The sequence below is a fragment of the Beta vulgaris genome, chromosome 8 (assembly GCF_026745355.1).
Source record: "Beta vulgaris subsp. vulgaris cultivar EL10 chromosome 8, EL10.2, whole genome shotgun sequence".
Taxonomy (NCBI): Eukaryota; Viridiplantae; Streptophyta; class Magnoliopsida; order Caryophyllales; family Amaranthaceae; genus Beta; species Beta vulgaris.
The window spans coordinates 3,101,869-3,124,616 of NC_079209.1; the positions used below are offsets into that span (position 1 = coordinate 3,101,869).

Sequence of the window (22,748 nt, forward strand, 5' to 3'; positions counted from 1 at the left end):
TATTAAATGAGTGAGATTAGTGTCAAGGGATTTGCAACTTGTTTATGTTTGACACAAACATGACACAGGCACGAACTTTTGCTAGCTCACCCTAAAAACAAGCTTCATGGCCATCATTGATATAGATAGTCCAATTTTGTCATCGGACTGTACGTAACACCCGATACACACGGAGTCGAGCCGATCTTCACCAATGCGCATCTAGGATCAACTATTCTCAATAACATATACAAGTTCTTCCGGTGCATTTTTTTCTCACTCATGCGCATCTCCAAAAACTTTCCAAGCCAAGTACGCTTAATTGTAAAGTAACTAATGAAATGAGCTCCCTAAAAAAAGATTTATCTTGTTGGGATGAGTAGCCTGCTAACTTCCTTCAAAACAATCATGAGGAGTATTACATATACTCTCACTTGAGGACAACAACGCCTCGTTGCGCCTGGGGACTTAATATATTCGGCAATAACGACCTATGGGTCGCCCCAACATTGGAAACTAATCATATATTCGACCGTAACCAGGGATATAGCCTCAAAAGCCTCCCCCACTAGGTGGCTAAGCTTGGATCAACTATCCACATGATCAGCACGCGGTCACAATGTTGCTCTGATACTATTTATAACATTCGACCCACACGGAGTCGAGTCTATTGTCACCAATGCGCTTCGAGGTAAATGATTGTCCTCAATAACCAACATAAGTTCTTACGGCGTGTTTTATCCTCACTCATACGACATTGAGAAATTTTCCAGGAAGTCACACATTCCTAGACTACTCCCAACCAAGCACGTTTAACCGTGAAGTAACTGGGGAAATAAGTTTCATAAAAGAAAGATGTATCTTGTTGAAATTAATAGATTGCTAAATCACTTTAAAGCAATCATGAGAGTATTACATTGTAACCCCTTAGATTTATCATAATTAATTAGTATAGACAAAAGTGAACTATTAGACTCAAATTAATTAATTATACCTCATTTTTTAAATAGTCAATAATCGACTTTAATGGATCGAATATGATGACATATCATAGTAACTCTTTTTTTTTTTTTTTTTTTGCCTAAATTTCATTTTGGGCTAGAGCTTGTTTATGCAAATAAATGAGTCCGACCTGAACCTAAGCATGGATCATTGCCATGTGCTTCATCTTAGAGGTGATTATGGACTAGGCCAAATTTCGGCAAAAAAATGATGAGTTTCGAGCCAAAGTCTCATGCTGAATTTTTTGCGCTAAAACCCGCTAGTTTAGACTGGGCCGGGCAAAAAAATTTAGCCTAAATTTCCAGATTTAGGTTACTCGTGACCCGATTTTTTTGCCCAAAAACTAGACCGAACCCAAAAATATTGTTCCAAAACCCACTAATTTTCGAGTTAGTGGACCGGGTCATATTGATCACCTCTGTCCTCTACCCCATCTTAACAAACAAACAAATAGGGAAAGAAAAAGAAAAGAGATGGGTAGTGTTACTAGTGTAGTGTAGTGTGTTTTGGTGTCTTGGAAACTGTGAAAACACTCTCATTGAAGGATTCAACCTAAGATTATTGCGGCCAGTTGAAGGATCTGATGCTGGAGACTCATGATTGACTATGTGATATTGTGAAGTGAGTGTAAAAAGAGAGATACAAAAAAAAAAAATGGTTAAAGAAAGTGCAGATGCTTCGGCGTACAAAGAATATTTGGCCGGTTTAACTGCCGGCTTAGCCACCGTAATCATTGGCCACCCCTTCGATACTGTCAAGGTTTCCCCTCTTTCTTCTTTTTTTGCTTATGCTATTATTACATTCTGAATAGGCTAAGGTTGTACTACCTCTATTTCTAAATTTCACATTTCACGTATGTCGATGCAAAACTTTGAGCTCGAATATCTTTAATTTTGTATACGTAAAAATGATAAAAGAGTGATATTAAAGTTAAAGTGTAACCATTATCTAGAAACGAGGGTAATGTCTCGACATTTTGCAATGATTTCTTTTACTGCTTATTTGGTAGGAGGCTATAAATTATGGGAATGGTAATGTATTATAGTGTAAATTTGTACTATAAAATTAATATCATTATTTGTGGTAATGCTATTTTATCTCAAGATATCTATTTTCTTCCTAAAAATTCATTACTATTTGGGAAGGTGGCATTGGGTGGTAATGGAAATTTGTAAAGAGAAACCCATGTTTTGTGATAAAGTTTCATTCCCATGATCATTGGAATGAGAACTTCTTTACACATTTACACTATGTTTCATTATCATTACCGCTATTTATGACCACTAACCAAATGCGGTGTCAAGGTCTTAAAGTTGCCAGTAAATTTCTTATTGCGAAAAAGTGGTATAAAAAAGGTCTGTTTTGACAAATTCTATAGAGATGATGAAAAGTGATGGTAGTTGATGGTTACAATTTTGCTTATTATAATGAGAATCTTAATGTGAGTAGATGGACAAGCTTAGTTCTGTCTACTGTTGTTGAGATTGATGAAGGCTGGAATTATTTCAATGTAAGACTGTTGTATTAGCTGGCGAGTTCCATATGAAATGCAGCTATGTGTTATGGATGTTTGTGGCATTATCTGGATTGTTGTCCTAATTGTTAGAAACTTGTAATGGTACGAAGTCTGAGCACAATTTAGTGAACATTTTAACGTAGACGAATTCTTTATAGTTTCCGGATAATATTCCTTATGCAAGATTGGAAGCGTTTTATGTATTTCATGACAATGCTCTGTGACAACATAGTTAACTACGTAACATAAAGAATGCAACAATTGGATATTATTTGTAAGGTAAATTATGCTCTGTGACAACATAGATAACATACTATTGGACATCTGTAACAAAAAACATTTCTTCAATGTAATGGGTCTGAAACAATAAAGTATTCTTTGCTGATAGAATATTATGGTGTTAATGTGATTATGCTGTCATAAATCATCTTTGATGCATTTCATCCTTTTTCAAGGTAGATATTACAAACGAGAATTGGTATCCCTGTTGGATTGACCCTTATTTTTCGCTGATAGTAGCCATGTCCACACTTGGACATGGATATTAATACTTCATTTAAATTTAAGCCATTATTATTACTGTATGTAAACGACCAAGGTGGAACCTCCGTTATGTATGTGTGTTGCTGACCTCTTTGATGTTCGGAAAGTTGCAAATTCTTTGCATTACCGAAGCTTTATATTTCTTTCTTGACAACTTTCGTCTCAGTTAGTGGCCTAAGCTAAGCATAATCATCTAAAGACATTGAACCTGCTTATCTGCAATTATTAAATTATTGCTCACTTCTTTTAGTTGTAAGTAAAAAGAGATTGAATACGGTTTGTGGTGAACTATAGACTGCTACTCAGATTCTTTCTTCTGTTTTTCTTTTATTTTCAAACTCTACTATCATGGATAGGCTTATTGGAATAGCTGCTAAGCAGATAAGCTGGGAACTCCATAGAACCTACATGTGGACCTTAAGTACTCAAATTCGCATGGCTCTTGCATAGCTGCATGTTTCTGGTCTGGCTAATGCAGATTGACTTTCTTGGAAATAACTAATTCTAGCCATCAAATTGCACTCTTAATAGTCTTTGTTTTGAGCTCTCAAATAAAAGTTTTGAGGTTGCAATGAAGATTATTAATAATTACAATCTTTGCCTTGTTTGAATCTGGGTCCCTCCAGATCTACTCAATTTTTTTGAACATTTCTAGAATGTATTTTTGTGCATAGAATATTTTTTATTTTTTATTTTTGGGTTTTTGATTGTCTTTATAGCTCATCTTATTATGGAGTTATGGAGCTCATTTTTGGTATTTTGTTATCAGGTGAAGTTGCAAAAACACAACACTGAAGTACATGGCGTCAAATATCGAAATGGATTGCATTGTGCTGCTAGGATATTGCAGAATGAAGGGGTATGGATCTCTGTTCTCCAGCTCTAAGGTTAGGAACACCATGTGTCTCAAAAGGTTTAGCAATCATAATGTTTTCATTGTGGCTCTTGAATGTTTTATTTTGGATTATTACTCGTAACTACTTCATAGTGAAGGGTCTATTAAGAAAACCACTCTTACCTCAATTTCATTAATAAAGGACTCCCCAAATTATTTGTTATATGGCGAAGTATAACCCACCTTAATGTCTTTTAAGTTTTGTATAAAATTCATACTTATCACTTGTGGTCACTGTGGTGGTCGGTTAGTAGTTTTTTTTTTTTTTTTTTTGGGGGGGGGGGGGTGGGAGGGGGTTTAGAGTGGTGTATTTGTTTGTAAACTGGTAGTGGTTGTCTGCATTGTTTTTCTCTTCTCCCTCCAAATATCCATGTGTTCTCTCTCTCTTCTCTTGGTTTTCCGATAGTGCTGATTAAGCCATTGAAGGGGTTTGGATGGAGTGTTGATGATATAAAATCAGGTGGTGGTTTGATAGTTTTACATTGGGAGATTACGGAGAGGATGGTGTTGGAGCTTGGAGGTTTATCGGGATGTCGGGCGGGGTCGGAAGAGGGTATACACTATAAGTGCTCAATATGGAAGGAGGGGGGAGGGGACTAGGAGAGCTGACTAGGGAGGTATTGGTTTTTATAGGGGTGGCAAAAGGCCATGATAATGGGCAATGTTAATGGGTTTCGGGTATAGCATGGTTAGGCTCGTGGTTAATGGCAGAGAGGTTAGACGATTGGGGAGGGTTCAAAAATTGCTGATTTTAAGTGGTGTTTGGACGGACACAGTAAAAAGGTGATTCAGTGAACAAAGCATTGGACCTAGGGTTGATTTCTATATTTGCCCTGTGCCGGATATGAAGAAAAGATTCTTACTTAAGGGTGGTTTTTAGCTAAGATGGCATTCAAGTGTTGTGGATTGCCTGGATGATGATTGTGCTGGATGGAAGTCGATGAACTATAAGTAATCACAGGAAATTATATAGTGTCTGAAATTGCTGTTGAAAGTCTTCCTCCCAATAAGTGATGTGGATGTAGCCTTTTTCTTTGCATGCTTTCCTAGATTAGTTACATGGTTTTACTTATTCTTTGGAATTGAAGTTTATATGTAACAAAAATGATTCTTTTAATGTCTTTTATTTGTATTAGTTAAATTATTGAATTTGAAGGGCCCTACATGGCTATGCTTGTTATGCATATGGGTCCTTCAAAAAAGTTTATATGTAGGGTTGTTTTAGAAAAGTTGTTAAGAGTTTGTTTATTCTCATTAGAAGAGTTAAGGCTTATTCTCATTTACAATGTTAATAGATACTCCCTCAAATAATTGTCTAGTATAGTATTTTAGTCCGTTCATATATAATTGTCTAGTATAGTATTTTAGTCCGTCCATATATAATTGTCCTATTACCTTAATGGAAAATTAGCTTCACCCAACCCACTCATCGCATGCATCTGGGTCCGTCTACGAACTTTATCTCTCTCACTCTTTTTCAACATATTACTCCCTCCATTTTTTTAATCTACACACTTTCCTTTTTAGTCCGTTTCTTTTTAATCTACATACCGTTGTTTTTTCTATTTTTGGTAACATATTATTGGGATTAGGAGCGCAAACGGAAGCAAATTTAGAGATTGAGAAAAGTGGATAAAGGATGGACAAAGAAAGTTAGAAAATAATACACACAATTTAATGTGGGAAAATCCTCAAACGAGGTAAACAACCCACCAACGAGGCAACGACGAGCACTTATTATCCAATATATGAAAAAGGGTACGAGAGTACAACTCCAAAGGGTAAAAAGATAATGGTATGACTCTCTAAATTATATTAGATCTAATTCTCAAAGAGAGCATATAAACTCACTATTGAGCTAGAAATTGTATTCTCTCTATGAGCTTATAGTATGTGTTTGATGTGTATTTTTTTGTGTGTCAAAACAAGGGGAGCATAGGGGGTATATATACTAGAAGAGATACTTTTTCTTGGAGAGCAAGTATTACATCCTTGGAGGCCAATGGTCTTCAAGCTTGGAGGCTAAGGGTCTTCAAGCCTTGGAGGGAGGCCAAGGGTCTTCAATCCTTGGAGGCCAAGGAAATAATATAGTAAGGAAAAATATCTTGTAGTAATTTAGGATTGTGACATGTACCCAACATTTTTCTAACCCCAATAAGTGGTATCAGAGCCAAAGGTTTTGCGCGTTTTCGATCTTTCTAAGATGTCTTCGGCGACAAAGTGTGATATTGGGAAATTTGATGGCAAGATTAGTTTTAGCATTCGGAAAATCCAGATGAGGACCGTTCTCGTCCAGAGTTGATTAAAAAAGGCATTAGATGGTAAATTGAAAAAACCATCTAATATAACCGATGAGCAATTGGAAGAGTTAGATGAGATAGCCTTGTCAGTTATTCAACTATGCTTATCCAAGGAGGTGCTTCGTGAAGTCATTCATGAAACGTCAGCATCAAGTTTATGGTTGAAACTTGAGTCATTACACATAACCAAGAGTCTTGCGAACAAATTGCGCCCGAAAGAGCGATTGTACACAATTCGCATGTCAGAAGGTACTCCAGTCCAAACTCATCTTAATGAGTTTACTTCCGTTTTAGTTCATCTCGAAAATTTAGATGTTAAAATTGATGATGAAGATAAAGCAGTTTTGTTGGTTGTTTCGGTACCTAAATCTTTTAAATGTTTCAAGGAAATCATGCTTTAGGGCAACAATGAAACATTGTCATATGAGGATGTTAAATCTAATCTCCTATCAAAGGAGAAATACGACCTAGGACAAATCTTCAGTATGTTGTGGGTAGTACTTCAAGTACCAAGAACCAGTCTAGATTGAAGGGACATAATTCCAACATTTCCTGCAAATATTGTAAGAAGCATGGGCATGATGTTTCCGACTGTTACAAGCTTAAGAGAAAACTCGAAAAAGAAGAAAATAGCAAGAAAAAGGAAACACCCGAAGTTAATGTTGTTTATTCTCATTGTGAAATTATTCTTTTGGCTTCTCACTCTAGAACTAGAAATTGAATTTGAGTACTTGATTCTGGTTGTGCTTACCATGTTTGTTCTCAACATGACCTCTTTGTTGATTATCAATCAATAAAAAATGGTTTTGTTTTCATGGGAAATGGTTCCCCTTATAAAATTCATGGAGTTGGCTCTATTCGAATCAAGACACATAATGGAAAAATTAGAACATTATCTAATGTTCGACATGTTCTTGCAATGAGTCAGAATCTAATCTCAATGGGAACTCTTGATTCAAAGGGCTCCACGTTTTCAAATCCTTCAAAGGTGCTCATGAAATTATGAAGACCATTAAACATAGAAATCTGTATGTACTTCAAGGTTCTTCCATCGCGGCTTGACCATACCGAGCTCCTGTTTGGCATTGGCGTCCACATCAAACGAGTTTAAGCATGTCACTTCACCATACCGAGCTCCTGTTTGGCATTGACGTCCACGTCAAACGAGTTTAAGCATGTCACTTTCTATTCCTAGGCCTGAAGATCATTCGGGTTTAGCAAGTGACATATCAGTCTAATACTCTTCAGGGTTCATACGACGAGTACACATTTACGGAATTTGTGCCAAGGTGGAGAATGTTGGGTACATCTCACAAATTTTAAATCACTACAAGGTATTTTTCCTTACTATATTACTTCTTTGGCCTCGAAGGCCTGAAGACCCTTGGCCTCGAAGGCATGAAGACCCTTGGCCTCCAGGACCCTTGGCCTCCAGGGCTTGAAGACGCTTGGCTTCGGGGCTTGAAGACCCTTGGCCTCCGGGGCTTGAAGACCCTTGGCCTCGGCCTCGGCCTCCAGGGCTTGAAGACCCTTGGCCTCGGCCTCCAGGGCTTGAAGACCTTGGCCTCGGCCTCCAGGGCTTGAAGACCCTTGGCCTCGGCCTCCAGGGCTTGAAGACCTTGGCCTCGGCCTCCAGGGCTTGAAGACCCTTGGCCTTGGCCTTTGGCCTCCAGGGCTTGAAGACCCTTGGCCTCGGCCTCCAGGGCTTGAGGACCCTTGGCCTCGGCCTCCGAGGACCATTGGCCTCGGCCTCCAGGGCTTGAAGACCCTCGGCCTCCAGGGCTTGAAGACCCTCGGCCTCCAGGGCTTGAAGACCCTCGGCCTCCAGGGCTTGAAGACCCTCGGCCTCGGCCAAATATCTCTTGTAGTATAAATACTACCTATGCTTCCCTTGTATTGACACAAAAAAAATACATATCAAACACATACTATAAGCTCATAAAGAGAATACAATTTTTAGTTCATTACTGAGTTAATATGCTCTCTTTTAGAGTTAGATCCAATATAATTTAGAGAATCATACCATTATCTTCTTACCCTTCGGGGTTGTATTCTCGTACCCTTTTTCATATATTGGATAATAAGTGCTCGTCGTTGGTGGGTTGTTTACCTTGTTTGAGGATTTTACCTTTTTTCATATATTGGATAATAAGTGCTCGTCGTTGGTGGGTTGTTTACCTTGTTTGAGGATTTTACCCACGTTAAATTGTGTGTATTATTTTCTACTTTATTTGTCCATCTTTTATCCAATTTTCTCAATCTCTAAATTTGCTTCCGCTTGCGTTCCTAACCCAAATACATATCACATCTACTTTCTCCTCTTTTTCCACCCATGTCATTCACTTTTTAATATTTTAACCAACTCTTTTGTTTCTCTCTCTACCTTTTCAGTTTTCCTCTCATACTTTTGTATTTCCTCCTTGGTTCTCACCCAAAGTGAACTGAGTAAATTAAAAAAAGAATAGAGGGAGTATATGATGTGGTGTCCTCCATTGATTCTCTCGCTTACTAAATCAACTTTTTATTCTTACTTTTACCACATCCATCCAAAATCCTACACAGATACAAGCCTACACTACACTACTATATGTACTCTAAATATGTGTGCCTAAACCTAAGAGGACAACTAATTGACCATATTTACCTTAAACTTTGCATTTATTAACAACATTTTAACCAACAATTGTGTTGCACTGGTCTCCCGTCATTTTCTTCATGCATGGCCAGATATGGGATTATACATATATGGTTTGACGTATTTTCTGTTAACTTGGTTGTGACGTTTCAAATGCGTGTGAAAAGAGGATACATGCTTGAAGGTTAAGAGGTTTTATTTCTTATTAGAAGAAAAGCAGGAGAAATGGAAATGGGATTGTTGTGACTTGTGAGGAAATGGCAAATATTTAGAGTGGTATTTTGTTATAGAATAATAGGAATGCACTTCCCAAAAGCTAGTTCAAGTGGAGCATAGCCCATTGTCCTATATAAACCACACACGAACCTCCCATACGGTCGATGTGGGATGTGGGATCCTTTTCTTGGGATCAGTCCATAACATTCGTCCCCCCATATGGGAAAGGATCCCACATCGACCATATGGGAGGTTGGTGTGTGGTTTATATAGGACGATGGGCTCTCCTCCTCTTGAGCTAGCTTTTGGGAAGTGCATTCCTATTGTTCTATAATAAATGATCAGTGCCAAACCTCGGAGTGGTGGCCTGGAACCAGCCAGCCGTGACCAACGTGGACGTTGGTCCTTACGGTGGGACGAATGTTATGGACTGATCCCAGGGAGAGGATCCTACATCGACCGTATGGGAGGTTGGTGTGTGGTTTATATAGGACAATAGGCTCTCCTCCTCTTAAGCTAGCTTTTGGGAAGTGCATTCCTATTGTTTAATAACATATTTATACACATTTCATGGCAATTGCTCGATTTTGCATAAATATAGCAAAATTTTCAAACATGGTTAAGGTTCAACTTTCTTTGTGGCTGTCATTGAATGTCATCGTCAATGGGGGGTGTGAATGGCAGCAGCGTAAATTCCAATGCATGTTTTCAACTTTCAACTTGTTTGCGATTGACATTGAATGGCGTTTCCGATTTAAAACTATGCTGACTATACACAATATAGGTTTGAAGTTGTGGATCGATGTGACTTTGAAGGCTAGTTGGTGTGACTGTTTGGCTAACATGCTATGATGCTAATCCAAATACAGCATCTAAGCATGTTATCTCAACACTCACACCACCCAGCCCTCAAAGATAGTCTACCTAGCTATATTCTAGAGGCATAGCATATAGACACACACGTTCTTTCAGATGTAGTTTCAACCAAAATCACAAAAGATATACTTGGAAGCTTCAAAAGATTGCAAAATTATACAAGTATAAAATTGTGAAAACTAAAAGTCAGAATCACATAAAAGAATTTCAAGAAAACTAACTTTTGTCTGCATCATTTTCTAATTTCAGGTACTTTTGCTTCAGTTTACTTTTTGCTTGCTGGAGCAGACTCAATTGACTGTTTCTTTTTTCAGATTTTTACGAATTATTTTGTTTCAGCAACTAAGTAACTCGAATTTTGGAGACAAAGCATAGTTGTGGCTTAATTTTAGGGTTGGAGGTGTAGGAGTGAGTTCAATTTGTTTTTGCTGTGATTTTAGTTGCTTTTGTGTGATTGGAGAAAAAACAGCGTGTAATGTTGTGTGTCCATCTAACGTAATGTGATGGTCCACGTTCTTTCTTTTTCTCATCTGTAAGGCCTTCTCACTAGATCTTGGCCCTTATATAGTCTTACATGTAAAATTCAAATCAGATAAAATTTACGAAAATTGTGAGCTTCGAGCTTGAACTGGTCAGGCTAAATCGAAACACAAAATGAGATATTTGTGCCTCTTGAACCAAGACTTAAATTGTGATTTTGAGATCTATCTTTCACGTCTCTATTGTTATCAAACACATACTTCACAAATTCGAACTTCTAGCATAGTATATTGTCCAAGGTCTGTCCAAGCTCCAAGAACATATCTATGTTTCAAGATTCGTCTTTTGTGAAGAGTTTCACCACAACGAGGATCATATCCTCATCAATAAGCCTCCTATCGTTGATGTTCATCATGGTTGTGTGCTTAGATGTATCTTTTTATTATTTTTTTTATTATTGATTGACATCTTATCTATTCTAATTATTGTCATCACTACTTGTGTCCCATATTGAAGTATCTAGGATTATTTTTTGGTTGTCCCAAATACTAACTTATACATTCCCTAATATATTGAACACTTTACGATCTACATTTTTCTAATTGAGCCCCAATATGCACCATTTTCTTGTCTCTATCTTCTCCATACCATTTGTCGATCTATACTCTACCATGGGACGTACGGTTAGTAATAAAGAGTAAATAGAGAATGTGGTAGTATTGGATGGAAATGAGTTGCCCAATAGTGAGTATTTTAAGTACCTTGAGTTGATCTTATCGAGGAATGGAGGTATTGACCAAAAGACGCGACTCAAAGGATTCAGTTAGGGTGACATAAATGGAGAAATGCACATGTTAAGATGGATGTGTAGGAACACTTTAAGAGAGAAAATTTGGAATGAAGATATATGAATGAGGTTGGAGTTTCACATTGAAGATAATATTAGAGAGAACTGGTAATGGTAGTTTGGGCACGTGAGATGTCTTCTAGAGGATGCACTAATTTGGTAGTGAAAAGTTGGGTTATTGGAGGTTTTAGAAAAAGTAGGGGGAGGTTGAAGATGATTTGGATCGAGTGATTTTGAAACGATATGCAGAAATTAGGTTTCAGGAGCATGTAATTTTTGATGGAAGAGAATGAAGATCCATAGAGACTACTGGACATAAAATCTTGATCCATGCAGCAGGTCTGTTTTTATGGGATTAAGGTCCGGCATTGTTGTTGTTGTTGTTGTTGTTGTTGTTGTGTAGCATGGTGCCATCTCCAGTAGAAAAAGAGCGTACGGAAATTGGTAAGACATGATTTAATATGCAAAAACCAACTTTTACTTGTCAAAGCTATGTTTCTCTTTTTTGGGGGAAGTGGATTAGCTAGAAATACATTAACTGGGGTTAATATTGAGACGAGCCGAGAACACCATTTGAACCCTTCACTTGCTTTTGATCCCAGCTGAGCCCTTTTGAGCTACTCCAGCTGTTAGCTAAGAAGTCAAGAAGATGATGTCCTCCCATCCCACTTTACCTAGTCTTTTCATATAATGCTGTTCAATCCCATGGAGCTACCAGTAATAGATAGATGGTACTGTTTGCTTTTCATAGCTAGTGAGACTAAATGCTATTTTAATTGCCTCAATAGCCAAGGTGGGTATACAGTGTGTCAGCAACTGTTGAAAAAACCACAAGAAAGCCATTGAGCTTTGTCTCTAGGCAAGATTAGTTAGACCTGAACGGCCTGACCATGATAGTAAGCAGGTAAGCACATAGCTGATCCCCAGCTCAGGCAGGCTCAACATGGCTTGAGATCGATCTTTCAAGCTCAAAGCTCACGGAGCTCAAAATCTGAGCTCAGCTTGAGCATGAGAAGTCTAAGATCGAACTCTATTCGTGGCTTGGTCCAAGTTAAGGTCAAATTGAGTTTTAACATGAAATTGTTTGTCTGCTTTGTTCCCATTTGTATTTTATTAACTCTAATTAATATACTATGAAGCTAGTTAAGTTTTCAAGCCGAGCTTTCACCGAGCTAAACTCTTGCAGCTTGTGAGCTGGCCTGCCTCTAAATCACCCGTAGAATTCACTTAACTGGATTGCTGATGGTGATTTGGGATTGCTGAATTTTCAGTTCTTAATTCTGAGGAAAGAAACTAATTATGAATGCTACCTTATCTTCTTCTCATCTATTGTTAACTTTAGTGCCGGCATGCAAGTTAACTCTGCATAGCATTTTTACTCCTTCGAAATAAATTTCTAGTGATTGGGGAAGCGGTGCGGTGATTAATTGATAGATGTGCCGGTTAATGCAAAATATATTTGCTTAATAGTTTTTTGTGGTAATTTTCCATAGGTAAGAGGGCTTTACCGAGGTGCTACCTCTTCTTTCATTGGGATGGGCTTTGAAAGTTCACTTTTTTTTGGCATATACTCGCAAACAAAACACTCTCTCCAGGTAAAACCTTCTCCCTAGTCCCTAAAACTCATTAAATTCGTTAGTTTTTATTCAGCGACCAATGTCTAAAACTGGAGGCTCAAAAGATGATGTCGAGAACTGCTTCTTACAAAATGATTTATAAAGTGTTTCCCACTGCTGATTGTTTGTTTTCCTTGTTTCAACTTTCAAGGTTAAGCTACAAAGTTCTGGACCAGATCCCCTTGTCATATTTCCATCAGCGGCATTTTCTGGAGCTATAATCAGCTTTGTGCTTTGTCCTACTGAGCTAGTTAAGGTAAAGAAACTCGTCTATACATGAAAAAAAGTTTTCTAGGCTCTTTTAAGTAGTGAATTTGAGCTTCTCCAGTGCAGGATGCAAGTTCAAGGAACTGGTTCTTTGATTCCGATGTCCAGCACATATACCAGTACTGTTGATTGTGCTCTAAAAACTTTAAGAACTGAGGGGGTAAGCATCCCTCACTGTCATTGAGGTACATGAAATGACTCACCGAGGATTCCAGAACTGATGGCTTAGCTGTGCAGGTAACAGGGATCTTCCGTGGAGGGATGGCAACCTTTTTGAGAGAATCTTTGGGTAATGCAGTGTTTTTTACTGTTTATGAGAATGTCAGACATTTCATGCACTTGCAACTTAAAGATGCTTCTAGAGATCATAAAGGCTTGGCAGACTTAGGAGTTGGGATCATCAGTGGTGGCCTTGGTGGTATCGCTGTAAGTAGATGATTCATCAGATTCCCTGATATTTGATTTCTCTTTTTCATCCATTTTGCTTTATTTTCTAAGCTTTTTTGTCTTAAACATCCAGTTTTGGTCTACTGTTTTGCCTGTGGATGTGGCAAAAACCATGATTCAAACCAACCCAGATCCGAACTACTCGAGAAATCCTTTCCAAGTATTGAAGTTGGTAATACTCATCTTGTTCGTGAAAACTAGATTAATTTGAACAAGAAGGAATTATCGTATTGTAATTAGTTGATCAGCTATATATTTACTCTTTATTGTAGGTCTACAAGCAAGCTGGGCTAAGAGGATGTTATGCTGGCTTAGGTCCTACAATAGCGAGGGCGTTTCCAGCCAATGCAGCAGCAATTGTCTCCTGGGAATTTGCCATGAAAGTTTTAGGCATCAGACACTAGTAAATAGTAATTATCTTTCTGACATGACTGCTTAGAAAGATTCATTTCCGGCGAATTGAAGCAGAGTAATTTGATGGAGGCCAGAGGTTGTGCAGTTGAAAGAAAAATTACTGAAGTTAATTAGCTCAAGTATGAATGTCCTTTCAACTTTGACGACCCGTTTGGTTAGTGGTACTAAATGGTAGTAATAGCAATGTTTTCTAGTGTAAATTTGTGAAGGCATTCTTATGTCGACATCTATGGTAATGCTATTTTATCCCAAAACACCTATTTTCTTCCTAAAATTTCATTACCATCCATTACCACTTGAAAAGGTGATACTGAGTGATAAAGACAATTTATAACGGAAAACCCATGTTTTGACATCTAGTTTCATTACCATGGATATCTTCACAATTTACACTAAAAACTATTACTATTACCACCATTTAGTACCACTAACCAAACGGGCCGTGAATGTTTTAGTGATTAGGCATCGTAGGAGTCTCGTTGAATCATCTCATGAAGTATAACTTGACTTGGGATAGTTCTGAGCTGTTCCACAGCCCCGGCATTCGATTACTGCTATGAGTATATTGTTATCAATAGCAGCGCGTCGCATATGCTTCTTGTTAATTGCCATACTTCCTATCTCTGAATACTTCATTGACTGCGTACATGCTTCTTATCCCTTCAATTTCACTTCGATCGTCATTGTTCCATTTTGGTGTCAAAATAATTGTCACAGCCTTCTGTTCAAAGAAATTAGAGGGCTTTGGTTTAGGGGAATCAAGAAAGACAAAGAGATACCCATTTTTCTCTTTGATGTTTGTTCAAGTTATTTCCAAATTTCAATCCCACCACCATCAACCCACCATGGCACCACCGCACCACCGCAAATAACCACCAGTCCGCACCCACCAAATATTATTTCGGATCAGAATAGATTACATATCTAGTTTGAACAACCTTAATTACCAACCTCTTAGCACGCCTTGGCCACTTTTCATATCACCTTATTTCAGATCATGTGCTAACACCAGTACACCACGGTAGCCAACTCCTGCACCTCATCACTCTTCATATCCCCAATCCTTTCAAAGCCTAGTTAGTGCACCTCGGCGTACAATCCTCATTGTCTACCCAGTACAAAACTAATATAACATACAATTTAAGTTGAAGTAACACACAATCCAGGTAAAAAAAAAAGGATATACAGTTCAAAATAAAAAAAACATGTCTAAGCTTATTCATTATTAGAGAACAAAGGTCATAACTAAAAAAACATGCACCTTAAATTAAAAAATATATACTTTTTAGGTAAAAAAAAATACACAATTCAAAATCAAACACCATGATTAAAAGAACATAGGTTGTAAAGAGTATACGATAAAAGAATATTTAGTTACATCAAAGAATTGAATATGTGTGGAATTTATGTTAAGGGGCCCGTCATTTTTTAATCGGATGCATCGCGAATACTTTGCATCTGGATGCACCTTTTAAATTGCGGATTTTTCCACTTTAAAATGCAACTTGTCCATATTGTTTTTTTTTTTTTTTTTTTTGTATTATAGGTGCTTTTTGTTTGTTATTGATAGAGTATAAATCTATTCCTGGGGCCTCAACCATCAGCTTAGGCTTTTGGTTGAGTTGGTTCTTTGACATGGTATCAGAGCAACACAGGTCTCCCAGGAATAGATTTATAATCTATCACGCCCCCTCACGCAAGAGCCCTTTGGGCTTGAAGTGTGGATGCAACACAGGTCTCCCTCATACCTGACGCTAAATACTTCACTAAGAAAGGAGGGGTGGATGAGATTCGAACCTGTGACCTTTTTGTCACGCTGGCTCTGATACCATATTAAATGACCAACTCAACCAAAAGCTTAAGCTGATGGTTGAGGCCCCAGGAATAGATTTATACTCTATCAGTTATGATCAACAACTATTAGATTGGGTCATGTAATTATGTTCATGAGAAATATTAGTTCTATATAGAATCACAACTATTATTTTCAAGTATCCCCCTTCCCCATTGTTGGTGTCGGGTTTCCCTTCTCCCCCCTGGTTATCGAGATTTCCAACAAGCTATGTCAGGTTTTTTTTCTTAAAATGTGTGTTCAATTTTTGAATAATAGGAGTGCGTTTTTTTCGACTTGCTAAAGATGTTGTCCGTGGTTGGTTGTGGCCATCGACAAATGTTTGTCAGTTGGGCCAGGTTTCGTGGTTCAAGGTTGTAACAATAGAATATGTCGGTTTTTGGGAATATGTGTTGAGGGACACGGTGACTAAAGAAGTTCGTGAGAATGGACGAGGTAGTGATAATTTTTCATGGTTGGGACGTATGTTTTCCGATTTCTCATGAGTAGATGGCCAACTATTTGTTTGATTTAGATTTCCATAGCTAGTTAATGATGCTAAGCCTGTAATTGCTTAGACAATTAACAAAGTAGCAATCAATTATAGTGGTTAGCTCGTATCTTTTATTTTGCAATTGTAGAGTTCATGATCTAGGTTTAATCATGTGCCATTTTAAATGTTGTTTTGATCTACGGTAAAGTATGTATTTCTGTTTCTTAATGCTCTCATCGGGTTGAATTTGATCCAAGTAGTACTGGAGTATTCATTGATTTGGGTTGGTGAAGGTCATACCTAAACTGAATAAACATAACTACATAAGAGAAGATAAAAGAACTTATTCCTGCAACCATTTATTGTGACTAGTACTTGTATGTCTAAATAAGTTATATAATGGATGTCTATAGTTGTCAAGTATTTCATGCCTTGGATTGTTCCTACTTCAATTACTTTGTTTTACGCATGATTTACTAGCATCACTGGTTAGAATTTTTGTTACCTCCTAGGAATCGTCTGGTTCAAGATATCGAATAGGAGGAAATGAAAATAAATAAAGGAGGGGAATGGTAATAAAAATGTATACTTTTATTAGGTATTTGGTTTAAGCGATGAAACGAAAAGGGAATGTTACCACAGACTAATGGTTTTTATTATTTGAGGGGGAGGGAAAGGTAACAAATTGGGGGAGTTTATTATTACCGAGCAATAGTGATGGATTGATGGGGATTGAACCGAACAAAAATAAAGGGAATTAATAATTAATTTCGTTTCTTGGAATCCAAAAATAATGAACCAAACGTGCTCTTAATTATTCTTGCTCTTATTTCTCCACAAATCTTTAAATTATTTTCTTTTTTGTGATGTTGTCATTGATCTTAATTTAAATCTATAGCAACGACATGATTATTTACTTTCACTAATTACAATTCAGGTATGTGCATTTCGGGTTTCACATAAAGCATTAACTGAAATATTGAGTGAATTTTCTCTCTTCTTTTGAAAACGTGGCGTAAAAAATGTTACCCGAGTTAAGCTTACAACACGAATAAAAGCTTTGCTAAAAGTAAAGGACTTCAACTTTCAAAAGTTATTGTTAAGAATCTAAAGAATAACTTCCACTAATTGTCTAACTTCCATTAATTTTCATAACACGTAAACACAAATTAGAAGGCGGCCCCCCCTCTCTCTTTCCTATCTCAAATCCTAACATCTATTATTGATTCTTTTACCGGTGGAAAGATACACTCTTTTTTTTTATTACTTTGTTCCTTTAGTTTTCTTTGCCTTTTATATTTATAATAATACTTCCTCTTTCCATGGGGAACTTTTCTCCTCTCTTTGCATTGTTCTTGTTTTCAGGAGTATTATCCAAAATCTTAGATCTGATGAATTATCGTAAAATTGGTTCGTTGATAAAGAATAATGTGGCACCAACAATTATCAAATTTTCAATTATATATGCAGATGAATCGAATAAAATTATTTTTCATGACCAACAAATCGTCATACCATTTATTTGAAAAACTTGTATATTCTAGCGATGCGTGCGACAGTGCGAGAATATCCCGTAGTGCAAGATCTACTCAATGATTGTAGTTCAGATGAAGGAAGCTTATATTCATTTTAATTTGTTATGTATTTGTTAGATTTAGATCTCTTTTACAGATATATATGACTAATTATTTATTGATGAACTGATTTGACTATACAAAATTTGTAAACTCAAACAAACAAAAGTTAGGCAAATAGTAATGGAATGCCCTCAAAATTAACTTTTACAAGTTCAATAAACAATAACTTTTGGCAAAATTCAGGTTCTTGTTATATGCTAACTCCAAAAATATTATAAGTCGTGTGTAACATCACCTTACAATAAATTATTGTAAAACTACCTTACTTTATCTTAAAAACATCGTTCTTTTTAGTAAAAAGATTCACTTTTAAACAAGGAGTGACATTTTATGTTAAAGAAAAATTAGTAATTTATTATAGATTTTATACTGAGATTCTTTACCTAAGATATGACATGATTTGAACTAAAGCGATTAAATGCGATTAAGTTGTCACCCATATCTTTCTTCTGCGTTTTGTCTTTTATTTCAACTTCTTGCAATTCTATTTCTCTGATTGTAGTGTAGAAACGAATTATGGGGATTGACAAGAAGTATCTAAGAGTTGCCTCTCTTTTTGGCGACTAATAGACAGTCACCACAAAAAAAAACTAGCGAATCTTTACTCGGGTTAAAAACATCAGCCTCGTGGTGTCCAATGGACACCATTTTCGGTTATTTACCAACACTTCAGTGTTGTCTTTTTTTAGGGAAAAAAAATAACCAACACAAATGATTTCTCACAGTTGTTAAGAAAAACATAGTATGACGAATAACGTTCAATTCCTTATGAATTGTTTTATGCAATGGAGGAACTAAGAACTATCAATAATTTCAACTACATTTCAGGAATCAGTTTTATATGAAAACATGTCCTTCTGTCACGATAGCTGCCCAAATTTCGAGTATTGTGATATTGTGTTGTATTGGTATGCTCTTGGGAGAGAGAAAGAGTTATACAGCCCTAGCTATCCATCATAACACATGGGCTGAAATACCAAAGCTACTAATACAAACAAGACACTAACACCCAATATCTATGTACGACATAAACTATATAAATATAGTTCAACACTCCCCTCAATTTGGAGTATGAGGATCACTAATGCCCAACTTGTCAAGTAAGTACAAGAATTGTCGAGTCCCAAGAGTCGTAGTAAAAATATCCGCAAATTGCTCCGTAGTAGAAACATGAGAACTAGTAAGAAAGTCATCTTGAATAGCATCACGAATGTAGTGACAATCAACTTCAATATGCTTGGTACGCTCATGGAAGACTGAATTTTGAGCAATGTAGAACGCATACTTACTGGTCACAATAAAAAGAGCAAACATCAGAATGAGTGACTCCAAGACTACCAAGAAGAACACATAACTATTTACGTTCAGCACTCACATCAACCATGGAGCGATATTCAGCCTCAGCAGAGGAACGGAACACAGTACATTGCTTGCAAGTCTTCCAAGAGATAAGGGAGGAACCAAAAAATATCATCCAACCTGGAACAGAACGACGAGTCAAAGGCTAACTGGCCCAATTAGAGTCACACCAAGTAGTCAAATGAAGATCACAAGAAGAGGACAAAATGATTCTCAGACAAGGACACCTTTTTAAATATCACACGACCTGAAGAGCAGCCTCCCTTGGTGAGGCTGATGCATGAATTGAGCAAGAACGTGGAAAACTTAAGCCAAATCATGACGTATAAAGGCCAAGTAGATAAGACGCTCCACAAGGCATCGATACTGAGAAGGATCGGAATACAAAGGACCATCTGCATGAGCGAGGTTATGGTTCTGCTCTAAAGGGGGTGTCAGCAGGGTTAGGTCCAAGAAGACGAGGCTCATAAATGATATCAAGTGCATATTTTTGTTGTGACATTAATTAAGAATCCTTTTGGACTATGAGCAACTTCAATGCCAAGAAAATATTTCAGGAGGCCAAGATCTTGCATACGGAAACACTCACCAATATATGCTTTGAAAGAGGACAAAGCAACAAAGTCATTACCAGAGATAATGAGATCATCAACATACACACAAGCACATTCAAACGAATAGATCCACGACAGTAAGTGAAAAGAGAATAGTAATAGGAATAAAAGAGTGAGAAAACCCATACTGACGCAGAGAGGTAAAAATAAAGTCTAGCAAACCAACAACGAGGAGCTTGCCTCAGACCATAAAGAGATTTCTGTAACTTATACGCCTGATCAGGATGAGTACAGTTGAAGCTAGGAGGGAGTTTCATATATACCTCTTCATCCAGATCACCATAAAGAAAGACGTTAGGAACATCCATCTAATTAGATTCACAGTTAGAAACAACAACTACAACAAGGAAAACACAAACCATTGACCATTTTGGTCACATAAGCAAAAGTTTCATGATAATTAATCCGCTCTAGCCTCCAACTGATGATTGCCAAAAATAAGCAAGCGACCTTTTGAGACCCTCAACACTCCCATCAGAGTGATATTTAATTTCATACACCCGTTTACAAGCAAGAGCTTTCTTGCCATGAGGAAGAGTAGTCATGACCCAAGTCTGATTTATCCTATAAAGCGTTGATCTCTTTCTGCATAGCCTCCCTCCAACCAGAATGCTCCATAGCTTTTTTTGGGGCTCAACACCCTCATCAACTGATGTAAGAAAGGCACGATGGCACATAGAGAAATTATCAGAATTCACGAAGTGAGCTATAAGATAAGGAGTACCTGAGGGACGAAGAGCATGTGATGAACCTGGAGGGGGGCACGCAATATCAACTGAATGCACCAAATAATCCTTCAAAAGAGTATTGGGCTGCTTCTCACGATGACCGCGACCCAAAAGGGGTAAAGTAGGACCAGGTGAGTGGCGGCTTGTATAACACCCCGACAATTCTCTATTTACAAAATAGCTTTTTCATATAAAACTTAGAGAATTACAAAAGTATCATCTCCCGTGTGATAAGGTATCGACTTATTCAGAATTTTGCAGCGGAAATAATAAATAACTTTATAAACATAAATAACTTAGTCAACCATAAAGTCAGCTCCAAAACCAAACCAAAAGTCAAACCAACTTAAAAGTCAAACTACTAAAACCACAACTAAATCAAAATTATGAAAGTATTAAAGAACTACAACACAAGCTCTCCAAATGAAATCTCAAACCCAATGATGCATCATCTTCAAGCCTGGAATGATCGATTTTATTGATCTTGAAAGACTGCTCACTAAATGGGTCATCACATGATCAATAAGGCATAATCATGATCGACATACAGAAAAGTACGTAATCAACAAAGTTGAGTACTAGATAATAAATAAAATATAAAACCTACTAATAAACCTTAAATCAGAAATAAATAGTAATGCGATAAAATAACAGATTGACTATATTGAACTTGACTCCCCAACCAAAAGGTTAATTATAATTAGATTGAATATGCAATGGATAGAGTCGTCCAAACCAAACCATGCATGTCTTCAATTTAGAAGACTAAGTACAGGCGCAACTTCGTACTCCCACAACCAACAATATCGATATATTAATTAAATAAAATAGGACACGTTGATTAATCGGGTCCCAAGAAAAGTCATGTGCTACCACCATGTACTCTAACTCATAGTAGTCCAACACTTCAAAGGTGCACAAATCAAAAGCTTATTGCTATTCACTTTCCACTTTAAGTTAATAAATAATTATTTATTTGTTGTGACTCACAATTAAAGTAAGACAACCAACATAAATATCATGGATACACAAAATTTTCATTTTTATCTTAGGATTAATAAGGTGATCAACAACTCAAATAATCCCATCACTTAGTTTAATAACCAACCAATATTTATTTGTTGACTTAGATCAACAATCAACCAACCTTTCAATAGTTGAATATCCAACTTTACCAAACAAGGTCCATGGTCCTTATAAAGTAAATATAATAATAATAATAATAATAATAATAATAATAATAATAATAATAATAATAATAATAATAATAATAATAATAATAATAATAATAATCATCATCATCATCATCATCCAAGAGAACAACATGATATAATTCATGATCCAATAACAATATAATTATTATTCCCTCATGTGAATTAATAAGGAATAGTTGTCAATAATAAGTTAAAATTTATCCCGTCCGCTAAAAATAAGTCATTTTTTGATTAATTCCTGAATAAGTCTACCTTTAGTATTTATCAATTTTAAACAAGTTAAATTACAAATAATTTGACTACTTGTATTGTTTTTCGAGTCTATGTCAAAGTTGTTTGCACTCTTTTAATGTTTTGTGATTAATGATATCAACCCCCCTATTCCTAAAAAAAGAAGACATAGACTTGTTAAAACATACTGGTATTAAAGATTGACTTATTCAAGGATAATCAAAAGGTTGACTTGTTTTAATCAGATGGCTTAAAGGTTAACTTATCCTTGATAATTTTTCAAATTAAATAGAAGTTCCCGATACCACATGTTTGCATACATCATACAAACATATAATAACCATCATATGCAACATGTTTCACATAACGGCATACAATATGCAAAATCACTTGATTGTAAGCCACATATGAACTATGAAAAGTTCCTTATACATGATACTACATCAATTTTAATCTTAAGAAATGATACTTGTCTAACAACACATAGGTATGTACATACCTTGTGTAGACAAAACGAGAGGCCACTTCACAACCTTAGAAGTCACTCAAGATATAATCTCCACCTATCAAATACCAAAATATCCAAGTACTAATACTCTAATAAAAAT

At 36.6% G+C, this 22,748-nt stretch overlaps 1 protein-coding gene across 3 annotated transcripts; it reads left to right on the plus strand.

Annotated features, from left to right (window-relative positions):
• The first annotated feature begins 1,375 nt into the window (after nt 1-1,375).
• Nucleotides 1,376-14,610, plus strand: LOC104900646 (mitochondrial arginine transporter BAC1). 3 transcript variants are annotated; one of them, XM_010688124.4, is made up of 8 exons: nt 1,376-1,740; nt 3,810-3,927; nt 12,783-12,884; nt 13,057-13,161; nt 13,234-13,332; nt 13,410-13,598; nt 13,693-13,791; nt 13,892-14,610. In XM_010688124.4, exons 2-8 carry the CDS (start codon nt 3,841-3,843, stop codon nt 14,021-14,023), a joined length of 813 nt encoding a protein of 270 aa, XP_010686426.1. In that variant the 5' UTR covers nt 1,376-1,740; nt 3,810-3,840; the 3' UTR covers nt 14,024-14,610. The 3 variants fall into 3 exon arrangements, with proteins under 3 accessions (XP_010686426.1, XP_010686425.1, XP_019106656.1); XM_010688123.4 differs by having other exon boundaries at nt 1,378-1,740; nt 3,810-3,899; XM_019251111.3 differs by lacking the exons at nt 1,376-1,740; nt 3,810-3,927 and adding an exon at nt 4,522-5,730.
• Nucleotides 14,611-22,748: the final 8,138 nt, after the last annotated feature.